This window comes from Electrona antarctica, assembly GCF_951216825.1.
Source record: "Electrona antarctica genome assembly, chromosome: 1".
Lineage (NCBI taxonomy): Eukaryota > Metazoa > Chordata > Actinopteri > Myctophiformes > Myctophidae > Electrona > Electrona antarctica.
In genome coordinates this window covers 33,847,408-33,863,733 of record NC_136806.1, presented here as the reverse complement: position 1 = coordinate 33,863,733, position 16,326 = coordinate 33,847,408, and the positions used below count along the sequence as shown (strand labels likewise).

The 16,326-nt window shown below is 41.7% G+C and overlaps 2 protein-coding genes across 3 annotated transcripts in view; one reads left to right on the top strand and one right to left on the bottom strand.

The window, feature by feature from the left end:
• hmmr (hyaluronan-mediated motility receptor (RHAMM)) overlaps positions 1-12,754 on the top strand; it is a 25,029-nt gene extending 12,275 nt beyond the window's left edge. For both annotated transcript variants that reach the window (XM_079504958.1, XM_079504957.1), the window contains 10 exons: positions 1,628-1,863; positions 3,095-3,211; positions 3,641-3,823; positions 5,080-5,196; positions 6,168-6,350; positions 6,892-7,122; positions 7,621-7,681; positions 7,790-7,966; positions 11,623-11,791; positions 12,033-12,754. In XM_079504958.1, coding sequence (XP_079361084.1) covers positions 1,628-1,863; positions 3,095-3,211; positions 3,641-3,823; positions 5,080-5,196; positions 6,168-6,350; positions 6,892-7,122; positions 7,621-7,681; positions 7,790-7,966; positions 11,623-11,791; positions 12,033-12,055 — 1,497 coding nt within the window. In that variant the 3' untranslated portion in view covers positions 12,056-12,754. The remainder of the gene's footprint in view (positions 1-1,627; positions 1,864-3,094; positions 3,212-3,640; positions 3,824-5,079; positions 5,197-6,167; positions 6,351-6,891; positions 7,123-7,620; positions 7,682-7,789; positions 7,967-11,622; positions 11,792-12,032) is intronic.
• Positions 12,420-16,326, bottom strand: LOC306920112 (insulin-like; the record flags this gene model as incomplete). Its single annotated transcript, XM_079496740.1, has 2 exons — positions 12,420-12,578; positions 16,219-16,326. The coding sequence occupies 2 exons, from the start codon at positions 16,324-16,326 to the stop codon at positions 12,420-12,422; spliced, it is 267 nt and encodes an 88-aa protein (XP_079352866.1).

Below are 16,326 nucleotides of genomic sequence, written 5' to 3'. Positions count from 1 at the left end.
AAAGAACACCAAATTGATTCTGATGGAGAACAGATGTCAAGTGATGGAGAAAATGATTTAATTCTGAAAAAATACAGAATAATGAAGCATGAGACTGGGGAGGTGAAGAGATGAGCATGGAAATACCAGCTCTGACAGCACCATTATGGATATAGCAGATGTGTATATCTATCTAATTAACACATTGTTGTAGTAACTATACACATAACAAGGTGTTTATCATCATTTAAGGTTTTTAATGAATGATTATAATCTATTATATGCCAGCCAGTCACAAACAAAACAAACCTTTATCTGGCAGGAACAAAAAGGCCATATAACTGGTGCACACATACATTCATAAATATATTTAAACAGGTTACTTAGCAACAGCTACTTCCAACAATGTCCTGACAGTTGACCACCCTGCTTTGCCAGTGCTATAACGGATTGCTGATTTAGATGATCATTTTGATGTAAGTGAAGTCAGTGAGTATTTGGTTGGAGTCAAAACGGTTGTGCTGCACAGTGCACAGCCAAAAAACATGTATTGTACTAGGCTAACCATGTTAACCCTGACATCCCTATTGTCGGTACTTTATTCATAACTAGACCTGTACGTGCAGTCAGCCACCGGCCTACTTGGGAACCTAATATACGTTGTCATAGCACCCGTTTTAACTGTCAGCCGGTGTCCCACATGGAGATCTGTGTATGTGCCTGTGTGTGTGTGTGTGTGTGTGTGTGTGAAGACTGCAAACTCAAAAGTGTACTTGGCAATCAATTCGTCCCACTGGCAGAGCCTGATTAGTTGAGCCTCAAGCCCAACACACACCGTCTGTGAACGCCGCGTGTCAAAACAGCTGCCTCGTTATTTTCAATGAACCTATCCCACACCGGCGGCGTCTGGCGCGCGTTCACGCCTCGCCTGACGCTCCGATACGCCGCTGTTCTATTTTCCAGGCGTTGCCGTGCGGCCTCCATCCGGGAATCCGTGGGCGTGGCTGGCCAGCCGCACGGTAGCGCGCCGTGTCCTGTGGGCGGCTATGACGCGCGGCAATACTGTGCCGCGTCGCTGCGCACCCGCTTCACAGACGGTGTGTTGGGCTTATATTGGCTGAGGCAGAGGCTGGAAATTGCACAGGTGAAAGGAGTTGGCCTCATTAGGCCCACTGGCAGAGTCTGGCCCAGGTGAAAGGAGTTGGCCTCATTAGGCCCACTGGCAGAGCCTTTTGTGGTGGTTCTGGTTCTGGTGCCCATACCTGAGGCAGGGTTGGCAAAAGGGCCTTTCTCTGTGGAGTTTGCATGTTCTCCCTGTGTCCCCTAGGGTAGGTACCCTCACAAAAAACATGCAGTAATGAGAAAATAGAAGAAAATGGGTTGCAAAATTGTGGGATAGAAAAGAAAATGGCAGCCAGGAGAATGAGACTAGCAGAAATTAGTGCTGTGGAACCAACACACGGGCACCGGTCACGAGGACGTCCCACATTAACATGTGGATGTACTCAAGAACGACACAGGAGTGCAAAGACCAACAAGCTGGCCGGGATGACTGGAAGCAACGATGTAGGACTCGTCTGAGGACGACCTAGAGAGATTTTCAGTATAAACAGTGATTTAAAAAAAAAAAGTGTTTGTGTTCCTGTAGGCCCTTGTCGCGTCTCTGTCCATCCTCCTGCAACAGGAGAAGACAGAGTCCGACCAGCGCATGAAGGACCTCCGAGATGAGATGGAGGAGGTGCTGGGAGAGCTGGCTGCCATGGAGGAGCAGGAAGGGTCTCGCCGAGGCATGCTGACGGAGACCCAGGGGGAGTTCCTGGTACTCCAGCAGGACCAGGCAGAGTTGGAGAAACAACTGAGTGAAACCAGGGCCCTGCTTGACAGGTACAGGTCTAAACACCGGGCACATCCTCAACATGGACATATATTTTTAGTGTGCGGATAGTTTAAAGGATGTTATGGCTCAAGGGTGCTCCTTTAGTGCAGTGTTTCTCAAATGGGCATACTAGTACTTTTCTGTTATTTATTACAAAAAAATAAATAAAATCTCCTGTTACCCCTGGAGACTGGAGAGGCTTAAATATGGACTATCGAAGAGAGCAGTTTATTCATGACTCATACCCTGTTTGTGTAGGACAGGACCCACCTTCACTTGCCCACACGCATTTCACAAGCCCGTGAAATGTGGAAATTAGACATTTATTTTGTTTTTAATTTCTTTGTTTTCATTGGTTTTATATATATTGTTGTTAGCATTTTATATGTACACTCACTGTCATTTTATATGTACACTCACTGTCTTGTATGTAAGTCTGTTGTGTTGTCCTTGTGTCTGTCAGAAGAGAGAGGTATATGTCCAGGACAGGCTTCAGAAGTGCCTCCTTACGAGACTTTGCTCAGCTCTGAACCCATTTGATTTAGTGTTAGGAACCCGTTGCGACCGCATGCCCTTGCTGAGGTCAGCCCCAGGGAGGGTTCAAACCCACAACCTTCTGCATGACAGGTGGCCCTCTTTGGAAAATATTGATATGCCCTACATTTTCAATCTGTCATGTCAGCCACCCCCCAATACAACCCAAGTTGCCAGCTTTTCAACCTAGCCTGAGTGAGTTTTGAATACTGTATTAAATACAAAAATAGATAAGTGGACAAAAATAAGCTAATGTGTCCGTATCGGGAAGGCTATTTTGTGCTGGTGAAGAGAATAGAAAATACTGGAAAAAAACATCACACTACTAGAAAGATGAGGTTGGAGACAAGGCACTAGCCCCCAGCCAGGGCAGCAGCCCCAGGATCCAGTCTCTGTCTGAAAGGGAGGAGGGTTGGTTGGCTGTGTGTGGCCCCCCCCCACACACACTCAAGAGAGAGCCACGTGTCCATCTTTTCTGGTTGTACCGTATTGACCTCTACACAATAGACAATACATGTTTGTACCATCGTCTACCTGACTGTATCCCTGAGTCTGAGGAACCACCAGCAAAGTCAGTGTGGCAAACTGAACCCACTCCACCAATCCGTTGAGTTTCTAGGCCTATGTAGCATTTAGTTTTTGACATGACAAAATGTCAAACATTTTGTTTTGATAACATCAAACCTTTTTGTTTGACATGTTTAGTAAGATGAAGGAGATGTCTGCTTTGGAAGAGAACCACTCTCTGGCCATGAGAAGCCTTCAGGAGCAGCACACCGACTCACTCCACAAGACAAGAGACACTGCTGCTGAGCTGGAGAGGTGAGTCTGTATTTAACCTGAATAATGGAACGTCAGTTTGATAGGCTTTATTTTCTTTTTTCTCCATGACCGTTGCATTTTATGACTGCCTAAACCTTTTTTGTATTAAATGTATTAATTCAAGCGGCAAAGGAAAATGTTAGAACAGAGTCAACGGACAATGTTGTACGTGCAGTAATGTTTAGCCAGTTAATATGAAATCTAAAGTTGAAAAATCGTGAAAATATTTATTTCAGAAAACTGTAGGATTTAGACGATTTTTTTTGTAATTTTAAGGTCAGGCCTAAATGGACAAATGGCCTGTTTCTGTCGGATATTTGGCTAAATCTGTGAATAGACGACATGCATTCATTGATGGGCTGTATGGTGACTATGGTCCTTTTCTTTTTAAATTTTCTTTTATTCTATATAAATGCTGCCCAATTCCAGCATCAAACAGTCTCTGCAGCAAGCAGAGGAGAGGTCGAGAACCCTGGAGGAGGAGGTGGAGAGGGTCACTCATCAGATGAAAGAAGAGATGGTCGCCACGATTCAGAAGAAAGATGATGACGCCAGGAGGATGATGGAGGAGGCAGATGGCACACATCGTGCCGCTCAGGAGGAATGGGCGCGGTACGTACGACAGCAAAATTAGATTTTCGTGATTTTTATTTAGTTTTAGCCACGTGGAATGTTTTAGTGTTACTTATATATCATGAGATTTTAGTCGACTAAATGTAAAGTTGATTTAGTCTACTAAAATGTATTTTGGCGGCTAAAAGTGGCCTTGATGGCGTCTTAATGAATTTTACAGTCTCTTAATCTGTGATGTCCAGTCAGTGGTCTGAAGCCTTCAGACGTGCCTCCTTAGGAGACTTTGCTCAGCTCTGAACCCATTTGATTTGGTGTTAGGAACCCATTGCGACCGCATGCCCTTGCTGACGTCGACCCCAGGGAGGGTTCAAACCCACAACTTTGCATGACAGGCGACCCTCTTTGGAAAATATTGATGTGCCCTAATATTTTCAATCGGTTTCATTATGTCAGCCACCCGCCAATAAAACCCAAGTTGCCAGCTCACTTGGTTTATTATTTTTCAACCTAGCCTGAGTGAGTTTTGAATACTGTATTAAAAGCAAAAAACACACCCATGTGAAGTGAGTGGTGCAACTCCGTGTGGGGGTCCCCAGGGGTTCGGAAGTTCCAGACCCACAGGAACGCGGCCAGGGTGCTGGCCCCGTTACGGCGAGCCACCCCACGTCCGAAACGGTCGAGAAATGACACCAACCAAGCTATTTTCGTGCTTGGACAGACCCAGGGACACGTATAGCTGTGTAATGGAGTGGTTGCACCACTCAAAAATAGATAGGTGGACAAAAATAAGCTAATGTGTCCGTATCGGGAAGGATATTATGTGCGAATGAGAATAGAATACTCTGCTGGAAAAAACATCACACTACTAGACAAGAAACATGAGGTTGGAGACAAGGCACTAGCACCAATGCCCAGCCCCCAGCCCGGGCAGCAGCCCCAGGATCCGGTATCTGAAAGGGAGGAGGGTTGGTTGGCTGGTCAGTTGGTTGTCTGGTCATCAGCCCCCCACACACAAGAGAGAGCCACGTGTCCATCTTTTTTTGGTTGTACCGTATTGACCTCTACACAATAAATGTGTTTGTACAATCATCTACCTGACTGTATCCCTGAGTCTCGGAGGAACCACCAGCAAAGTCAGTGTGGCACCATGTCAGTGTGGCAAACTAAATGCTACACAGGCGGCAGGCCTAGTAGAAATTCAACGGATTGATGGAGTGGGTTCAGTTTTTGGCATGACGAAATGTCAAACATTTTGTTTTGATAACATCAAACCTTTTTGTTTGTGACATGTTTAGTAAGATAAAGGAGATGTCTGCTTTGGAAGAGAACCACTCTATGGCCATGAGAAGCCTTCAGGAGCAACACACCGACTCACTCCACAAGACAAGAGACACTGCTGCTGAGCTGGAGAGGTGAGTGTCGTTCCATTATTCAGGTTAAATACAGACAGTTTGATTTAATAGGCTTTTTTTTTAACCGCTAGAATGACCGGCTAAACCTTTGTCACACTGGACAAAGATGACATGTTCAACTTTATTTGGTTGTGATTGACATGGTTAAATGCAATGTCTATTGACATGGTTGTGCAAAGTATAAATTGGACCATAATGGTGTTCTGGCATCAGTGGCATGACTCAAAAATATACTTTACATACCTGCCCATCATTTTCCAAAGCGGTTTGAAATGAACAGAATCTAAAGAAGTCCTTGAAAATCTAACAAAGCGTTCAACTTGTAGAGCCTGTCTGCCTTAGTACTTATAATTAATAATTACGTAACTTCTGAGTGCCTGAACCTACCCGTGGAGCTCATTAGCCTCTTGGAGCATTCAGAGTGAAAAGCCAGCTTATCTCAACAATGTCCGTGGAAGTCATTGCCATTGAAATGTGATGGCTGTGGCTTTAGAAAAGGCCAGATCCATATGGAGATATAGGGGTGATCAGGTCCAGAGCCCGGGCAGAGGCTTTTGTGCTGGTTCTGGACAACCGTGGGTCCGACCGACTCTACATCGGGCACTGCACCCACTGCGAGGTGTGGAACGCGTGTGTTGAATTTCAAGTCGGTGGGGTGAAAGGTTCTCTAGTTACGTGGATTACACGCGTACAGACGGACAGAGACATGGTGCATTTATAGATAGATAGATGGTTCTTTTTTTGGTCTGTTTGTTTTTTGGTTTGTTTGTTTTACTAATGTCAAGTAGTTCAAAATTGTCCCTGGAAAAATTATTAATTCAAGCGGAAATGGAAAATGTTACAACAGAGTAAAGTAAACAGACCATCGTGCAATAATGTTTAGCCAAGTAACATGAAATGAAGCCATTGCCATTAATGGACAAATGGCCTGTTTCTGTCGGATATTCTATATAAATGCTGCCCAATTCCAGCATCAAACAGTCTCTGCAACAAGCAGAGGAGAGGTCGAGAACCCTGGAGGAGGAGGTGGAGAGGGTCACTCATCAGATGAAAGAAGAGATGGTCGCCACGATTCAGAAGAAAGATGATGACGCCAGGAGGATGAGGGAGGAGGCAGACGGCACACATCGTGCCGCTCAGGAGGAATGGGAATGGTACGTACGACATGGTTTTTGTGATTTTGTTTTTAATAGTTTTAGTCACGTGGAATATTTTAGTGTTAGTTATAGAGCGCCCTCTATAACTAAGTCCTGATGTCACTCGCTCATCCCGTGACAGAGCGCAATATCTCTCATGGATGAGCCACCCATCGACTAATCTAATATACGGCAACCTTGCCCCTGTTTCTTCACTAGTCCGATCTAGAATAACACAGTTTGCCGGCCACTGCTACAGAGCTGACAATGAGGTTATGTCTTCCCTTCTCTGGAATCCTGCCTCAAAGCAGACCAGAGGTCATTCTCTGATGTCATCACTAGGGACACAAGCATCAATAAAGGCTCATACATACTCCAGTTTTAGGTAATAAGTTAATAAGTTATCACCACAAACTGGAGTATGAATGAGCCTTAAGCAGGAACTGGGGATGGCAATGAAGGATCGAAGGTCGACGAAATAAACACTGTTTGGAACCAAGCACAACTGTTTCATGTCCTGAGTCATTTTTAATGTTTTCGTTTTCTTCACTGTACTAAGGGAGCTCAAGAGGACTGAGGAGGCGAGTCACACAACCCTGGCTCTCCGACTCGAAGAACAGGTGAAGTCAGTCGAGGCAAACCACGCGACCCTGGTCGACCAACTAGTAGAGCAGATGAAGTGTTTCCAGGACCAAGTCGAGACTTTGGCTCAGGAGAAGGTCACCCTGCAATGGGAAATGTTAGAACAGAGAAAGGACCTCGAGGGACAACTAGCTGAAGCACAAGACAGGTGAGTGTGGGGGGTGGAAGTATTTAAGAGTTTATGTATCACATTCTGCATAATGCAATATGCTGTATGCACCATTTCCGATGTTTTGCACCTTTTCGGAAAGGTCCCTCTCTTCCAGGCTATGGCCATAATGCTCCTCTCTTCCAGGCTATGGCCATAATGCTCCTCTCTTCCAGGCTATGGCCATAATGCTCCTCTCTTCCAGGCTATGGCCATAATGCTCCTCTCTTCCAGGCTATGGCCATAATGCTCCTCTCTTCCAGGCTATGGCCATAATGCTCCTCTCTTCCAGGCTATGGCCATAATGCTTGGGTATTTGGACTAGTTGCATCTTCCTGTAAAGTTCTGTTCCTGCAACTCTAAAAACGAATTCTGTCCATACTTGCTGTCTGTCCGAAAACATTGTTCACTACCAGACAAATTCAAGGCACACATCTCGCCTCACAGCAGATTTACTAAAGAAACAAATGCATATTATTTTCACTTCTGTGTTCTCAGTTCAAGTTCCGAGTGGAAGCAAAAATATGAAGAACTGTTGGCTAAAGTCAAGCCTTTCCAGGTGAGCTTTCCGGCCTAGAGAAGATGTAAAAAAAATAATATATATATATACTTATATAGATAGAGAGCGAGCTCAAAACTTTAACAATCAGTTGTTTGGTTCTTACAGGAACAGCTCAATGGCTTTGCTGCAGAAAAAGATGCGCTGCTCAATATGAATGGATCTAACCAGGAGGAGTTGAATCGGCTGGCTGGAGCTTACGCTCGTCTTCTGGGCCACCAGAATCACAAGCAAAAGATCAAACACATGGTGAAGCTGAAGGACGAGAACCTTGCGCTTAAACAGGTGAAACATGCACGCACACACACACACACGCTACTTGGTCCCACTAATACTGTATGAACATGACTAGCCAATGGCTGTGATTTACCTCCACCAGTTTCGGTGAGAACTAAACATTTAAATTGCATTGAATACATTCCTTTTCTATGCTATTTGTCCAAGTGACACTATATACCTAAATATTTTGTTGAGAATGACATTGAAAACTACAATATGGAGAAGGCGGCAGATCGCTTCAACCATTTTTTTGTTAATGTAGGCCCTGATCTAGGCAGAAAAATTCAGGATCGAGGATCAGATGGTGAACATGTGGGGGGAATGGTTGATAGAAATCCTTGCTCAATGTTCTTGAGTGAAGTGAAGGAAATTGAAATTTTGGACATAGTCCAAAACAGTAAAAACAAAACATCTACAGACTATAATGATATTGACATGTCACTGGTCAAACAGGTCATTGGGGGGATTTCTAGGCCATTTACACACATATGTAATTTATCATTCCAAACAGGTTCATTTCCAGACCAAATGAAAATAGCAAAGGTCATTCCTCTATATAAAAATGGGAGCAAACATCACTTCACAAACTACAGACCTGTCTCATTACTGCCACAATTCTCAAAGATATTGGAGAAACGTTTTAATAGCAGACTAGATTCATTCTTGGACAGATTTAATATACTCTCAGAGAGTCAATATGGTTTCAGAAAGAACAGATCAACATCTCAGGCATTGATGGAATCTATAGAAAAAATCAATCGCAATTGATAATCGGCAGTATGCAATAGGAATATTCATTGACCTCAAAAAAGCTTTTGACACTATCCATCACAACACATTAGTAAAAAAAACTGGAGAAAATTGGTATCAGAGGCATTGCAATAAAATGGATTAAAAGTTACTTGGACAGATGGCAACAATTTGTGAAGCTGGGCACCTATTGCTCAAATTGTCTGGAAATTACCTGTGGTGTCCCCCAGGGGTCAGTACTGGGGCCCAAACTCTTTATTCTTTATATCAATGATATCTGCAAAGTATCAAAGCTGCTGTCACTAGTACTTTTTGCAGACGACACTAATGTATTTTGCTCTGGTGATAATCTGGATAAACTACAGGTTGACATCAATGAAGAATTAAGTAAATTAAAGTTATGGTTTGATTACAATAAATTATCTTTAAATGTGAGCAAGACGAAGTTTATGCTATTTGGTAATCACAGGACAAACTCACAGGTACATATAAATATTGATGGGATTGCTATTGACCGGGTCCATGAAAATACATTTCTGGGAGTGACAATAGATGACAGGCTTAGCTGGAAACCACACATTACTAATGTTAAGTACAAAGTTGCTAGAAGTATAGCAGTCATAAATAAGGCAAAGCAGGTTCTCGATCTCAAGTCACTTCACACTCTCTACTGTTCATTAGTATTACCATATTTTCATTATTGTGCTGAGGTTTGGGGAAATAATTATAAAAATTCAGTTCAGTCGCTAGTCATACTACAAAAAAGAGCATTAAGAACCATTCACAAGGTCAGCTATCTGGAACATACAAATTCTCTATTTTTACAGTCAAAACTGCTAAAATTCACTGACATAGTAGCTTATCAAACCGCAATAATAATGTATAAGGCTAGGAACCACAATTTACCAGCAAACATTCAGAATTTGTTTCAAGATAGGGAGGGGGGTTATAATTTGAGGGATAATTTTAATTTCAAAACGTTAAACAGAAATACCACAATGAAAAGTTTTTGTGTTTCGATTAGGGGTGTAACACTGTGGAACAATTTGAGGGATGAGCAAAAACAATGTTCTAGCATCAATCTGTTTAAAGTAAGGTATAAAAATATGGTTTTCACAAGATACAGGGAGGAGGAAAATGGATAATTCAGGTGCTTATGTGTTTAAAATGGATATTTTTGATATGTATGATGGATATGTGTATTCAATTTATGTTTATACTATGTATATGCGTTGCATATTTGTATGTACATATACAGTTTTCTTTTCGTATATAAAAATGAACATATTAATTTTTATATTGAGTTGAAGCACAGAAGTCAGCGAGTAATTATTAAATTACAGAGGGGTGGGAGTTTATACGTTTTTAACTTCTTCTCACTCCTTTTCGGATATGCTTTTTTTGTCTTTTTCTTTGTTTTGTTTTCTTATATTTTAAGCTATTTATTTTAAGTGTTTTTCCTTGTAATTAGGAAATACAAAACTGTTCTGTTTTATTTATTTTATTGCATATTCGAAATAAACATGACAAACAAACAAACAAAATATACACATGCTGACCACACACTATTATCCAGTATTTTTCAGTTTAGACACTTTTCCTGTTCTCCTTCCTGACTACGGTACCTGGAGAAGATGATTCTTTATGTTTATGTTATCCTTCCTGACTACGGTACCTGGAGAAGATGATTCTTTATGTTTATGTTCTCCTTCCTGACTACGGTACCTGGAGAAGATGATTCTTTATGTTTATGTTATCCTTCCTGACTACGGTACCTGGAGAAGATGATTCTTTATGTTTATGTTCTCCTTCCTGACTACGGTACCTGGAGAAGATGATTCTTTATGTTCTCCTTCCTGACTACGGTACCTGTTCTCCTTCCTGACTACGGTACCTGTTCTCCTTCCTGACTACGGTACCTGTTCTCCTTCCTGACTACGGTACCTGTTATCCTTCCTGACTACGGTACCTGTTATCCTTCCTGACTACGGTACCTGTTATCCTTCCTGACTACGGTACCTGTTATCCTGACTACGGTACCTGTTATCCTTCCTGACTACGGTACCTGTTATCCTTCCTGACTAGGGTACCTGGAGAAGCTGATTCTTTATGCCCCAGGCTTTGCTTATGCTGCGTTCAACTTCGTTACGAACCACTGTTGTTTTTGACAGCTTATTTTAGTTTTAGTCAGTCCTTAAAATTAAATAAACTATTCTGGAATGTTTTAGTGTTAACTGTAGATTTAGTCTACTAAAACTAGACTGATTTAGTCGACTGAAATATCGTAATGACATACCAGTAAGACACCTGAGGGCGAGAAGCATGCACGCAGGAGACATCGAAGAGGAAGGATGGATGGGGAAGGATCAACATATGGAATGTCAGAACAGGTCAGCTCCATATATGGTGATCTAAGGGTTTGAGGTCAGATATAGAGTTGCTGGCCAATATTGAATTGAATTGAATATTGAGGCATGACCATATATGGTCATGCCTGGGGGTGACGAACAACTAACTAAACGCCATGTTTTCAAGCTGAAAATAGCCGATTTACAAGCTCACAACGCGTTGCAGGCGCAGCAGTTGTGAGCTTGTAGATCTGCTGTTTTCAGCATGCAACCAAGTGTAAAAATGACTTGTCTTTTACTTATGCTGGATCTCTTGTCCACTAGTCCCTTCCTAACATTTTAGTCTAGTTTTTAATTGTTGATGAAATTTACAATATATTTAGTCTCAGTTTTTAGTCATCATGGTTTACAATATATTTAGTCTCAGTTTTAGTCATCGTGGTTTAGTTTTCATTTAGTTTCCATTAGTTTTCGTCAGTGGAAAAAAGGTAGTCGATGAACATATTGGTCGACAAAATCAACACTGGTGGTTGTGAACCTTCCCTTCGTACTGTGTTTTTGTAGGAGGTGTCAAACCTGCGTTCCCAGGTGACCCGGCAGAAGTCCCAGATGGAACAGCTGAGGTCGGATATCCCTGCAGCCGCCCGACGCCGGTTTGATCCCAGCAAAGCCTTTCAGTGCGACGTCAAAGAGAACCGACAGCCAGAAACGCCCGCCGCCCTCCGAGACGGTGGTGAGTAGTGCTAAACAGACTGTTCTGATTATGAAGAGACTGCTGTGACATGACAATGTTAAAGGTCAACTTCATTTTTTTTTTTCAATCATGTTTTAGGTTGTTGAGAAAGTAATAGGAGTGTTATTTATAAGTTAAAGTAAAAGATGATGTCTTGAGTAGGGATCACTAACCATTTTAAAATGTAAATGAGGACAGTGTAGTGCACTTGAAATTGAATCATTTCTCTTCTGTCCTCCAGGAAATCATCATCATTATGTGTAGAGGTGGGGCCTTCGACCAGTCAACATCTTTCTTTTTGGAATTCATCAACGTTTTAAGTTAACATTTTAATCTTTATCTTTTAATTGATTTTATTTCCTTTTTAAAATTACTGTCATTTGGGCATGGCCCACGGCAGACAGTAGAGGGCACTCTCGCACTGTCACCAGACTCATTTCACACTCAATGAATACAAATGCATACTGTAGCTCCAGCCACAAAGGACACACAACACATCCTCAGTCTGGGGTTAAAGCTCAAGCTGCTTTATTTTCTATATTTGTCAGAATTTGATAAGACAGTCTCCATGTATTTGGCCACGGTGGCGCTAAAAGACTCGTACGAGGGGTGTCTGTGGAGTCATCAGTCATGCACAGTAGCTCTCCAGGTGGTGAATGCTGCAAGGCTTATGACAGCACTGCTCCACAATTGCTCGCTTCACCTTGGCGTTATTGTGTCCAGACAAAGCCTTCCGCGGTATCTTCTGTCTAGGGAAACCTGTTGAAATGTACAAGTTTCCATAGCCCTATGTGAGTTGTAAGTTATTTGTTTAGTGTAAACCCTGTTATGTAGCAGAATTAGTAGTAAGGTTAAAAATAAAGGTGGTGTAAATATAGCTATATTCCAACAGCAATCCATGCTATTGAGTGTTTGTTCCTTAACGGGTGCTTCCCAGGTTTGTAATAAACTGAAAATATGCCACATTTCTCATATTCTGTGTTAGCAAAACTCATACAGTATGCAGAATACACTGATTAAACAAAACACAAACATTGCAAAATTGAGACTGGAACAATAAAATTGATGCCAATAAATGTATTGTGACATTTTCTGTTTACAAAAGGCTGAAGAGACGTTACTATCTGATGCTGGAGGGTTTTGGTAAGAAACCAAAAGAACATTGAGCCACAGTGAACCTCAAGGGAGGAAACTAGAAGCTAATGGTAGTTTGAATGAACCCAACTTGAACTTTGAACACTGGGTAGTAGAGATTGCACATATAGAAATATACATCTAATCAGTTTTTCTAGATTGGACAAAATGTGTAAAATCTAAATATCCCATACCATTTGTATGCAAATTAGTGCCAGCATTATCGAAACATCTGTTTTACTATAAATCTGCCAATATTGCGCCTAACTACTCCATTACTTCCAACTGAACTCCTCTGGGAAACTTTGTGGGAACCAATCAAAGTTCAGAATTACTTTTTCGGTCCGTCTTTCAGCAGCAGGCAAACCCATGATGCAGAGCTGATACTTCTGCTCTGGGAAACAATGGAAAATGTATAAATTGGACAATATGAGCTTGTGGGATGTTTAAGGGTTTGTGGGGGTGCTGAATCCATTCCGACCATTTGGTTTTTTTTTATTAACAATGGCCAGATAATTGGCCATGCCTACTTTTCAGGGGGGCTATCAAATTGTGACCATATAATTTTCACTTATTTCTTTGTTGTAGTATATTTTGATTCTTGGACTTCTTAGACTATCAGATCACGTTTAAATGTTTCTATGTCTATATTTCATTATTTCCAGCCATCCCCTTACCATGTGCATACTTGGTAAGGATTATTCGCATAGTGCACCCCCCCCCCCCCCCCCCAAGCCCATAGTGAGCAATTATTTCCATGCAATTTTATTATCAAAAAGAGTTGGCATAATTGTCAAAGATTATATTTTAATGGCAGCACTCATTTGCACACCAGAATGCCACAGGTACATGTGACCACTAAATGGCTTCATTGTAATCCTTACATTATCGAAACATGTTTCGATATTGTCGGCACTAATTTGCATATACAATGGTATATGGTACATTTTGACAATATATAGCTCATCATTTTGTATTGTTGATAGTTAACATAGACTTTAAATTAAACTGGTAATTTGTAATATCAAACATCAGACGGTTTATTAGGAAATGCATATTTAAGTCAGCCTGACCAGAATCGTGGTGAGACAAATGCAAAGCAGAACAGACCTGGTTGAAATCCTCTCTGGTCTTACCGAGTGGGCGCTGCTGCAGATCTCGCTTATGGTTGGTGTGGTTGGGAATATTATTGTAGAAGAAACCCCTCTCCCCACATACAAAGTACAAAGCATAGAGACACGGGGACTACAAATTCCACGCCCCCAAATGAGACAGCGTCCCCACTTCTGGTCCGTTAGACCAGTGTACTGCATGCCAGCCCATAGAAGTCAATTGAAATTCCACTGTAGTTAGCCTACTTTTAAAATAATACAACATGAACTGAAGACTATATTGATTTGAATAAAAATATGTTTCCAAATGTATGAAGTGTCTTTGTCAACATATTTTTTTGTTTTCTCAATAGATGACTTGTTTCACATTTAATTTACCACTTGAATGAGTTACCCATAATGTTAACGGAGCAGAGCTGAGTTGACAGACTGATTACCTGTCGCTTATAAGTGACGTTCCAAGCGCCGCCGAGTTTGAAGATACATTATCCGTATTTGTGGTGCATGGTGTGAACATGCAGGCGTATATGAATTATTTATACAAAGAAAAGATAAAACTTGTTGGATTATCAATTTGTCCATATGATTTGCCTAAAAGTAGTTGGGAAAATGACCCAACTAAATGGCCAGGAGTGACATATCCATTGTCAACTATCTAGTGGATTCTCCAGGTTTATAGATAATAAAATATCAATTAGAATCTATCTTATGTATTACAGTTTTAATACATATTAGAATATATGGGGTATTTATTTATATAGCCCATATATTGCAATTTCACGGGAATTGGGAGCTTCATGCATGAAGAATAATATAATAAATTACTTTTCAGGCAGTCAATTTCAGTCTGTGTAATCCTATATAGCAGCATATGCTCCTCAGATGATTTTGCCTGACTTCTTGATATTGTCAATCTATATCATATTCAGTAGGATAAGATTAATGGTTCACATGACGCTCGTCCTTCACGTGCGTCGTGGCGTGACTTGCCTTGTTTTGAGCGCCTGGCTAAGTTATGTGCATTTGTAAACGTTCAGATTTCAAATAGCCTATAAAGTGCTCACCCCCGGGGACACGGATGTTAGAATTTTGAACGGGCGGCTATTAACAGCCGTGCATCCCGTATTGTTCAAGAAAATGCATTTTAATCCGATCGGTGACCATTTTCTATAAAGGTTATAATAATGCATGAGTGCAATACACCTCCCAACCGATAAGGGCACGTATTGAAAGCATATAGCGAAAAAAATAGAAATTGGCCAGCCGTCGGATAAAAATGCTTTTTATTGAACAATATAAGGACTACACGGGTGCTAATAAACGTGCAAATGTATAACATCCGTAGCTCCGGGGATGAGCACTTTATATTTGAAATCTGAACGCTTATGTAGCCTACACTTAAACGTTGTACGCAACTTCACCCTGTCTTTAGTGCCTTGCTACATTGCAAGGCACTAAAGACAGGGTGAAGTTGCGTCATGACTGACTATCATAAGTTTCAAGGCTATTTTCACTGTGACATATACCTTCATAAGCTTCACTTGAATACTTAATTTCCACCACTTGTGGAGTTCACAAACTTCTTCTGGATGGTTTCACATATTTTTTACTAGTGGATGGGTGCAGCCATTTCTGTCTCTTTTCATGATCAGCTGGAAGTTGATGAAACATCAAGTCTGGGTTTTTTTCTTTGTTGTTTTTACAAAGAGGAACGCAGCACACTTTAGGCATGATGAAGACCGGCCGTTTAACCGTTTACAACGCTGGACTCTGTCACGCTCGTCGTGGTCGCTCGATCCGTCGCTGGGGAATGCCGCATCTAGCGGTATTTATAAGGATTAATGCGTGACGTACAAATCATACGTCAGGGAAACTTCAATATATCCGATGCTAGCAGTCTTTACAATCTTATGGAGTATATTATAGTACATTGTGGGTTGTATATTGAGATGGCAGGTATATGACATTAAAAAGGACAAATAAAACATATGGGACACATTATTCGAACACAAAATAAATCGCTACAGCCTCAGTAATGAACCAGTGAAATAAGGGTATTTTATGATACCTCTCATAGGGATTGCATTGGCAGCTGCAGTACACAGTTGAAACGGACCAGAAGTGGGGACGCTGTCTCATTTGGGGGCGTGGAATTTGTAGTCCCCGTGTGTCTCTATCCACCAGCTGAGAGCCACACAGGTGCTGTGTGGGGACGGAGCCTACCGCTGGTGCTGTCAATGACAGCACCAGCAGTAAAAGCATGGACACAGCCCGTGGTACCACCGCCAT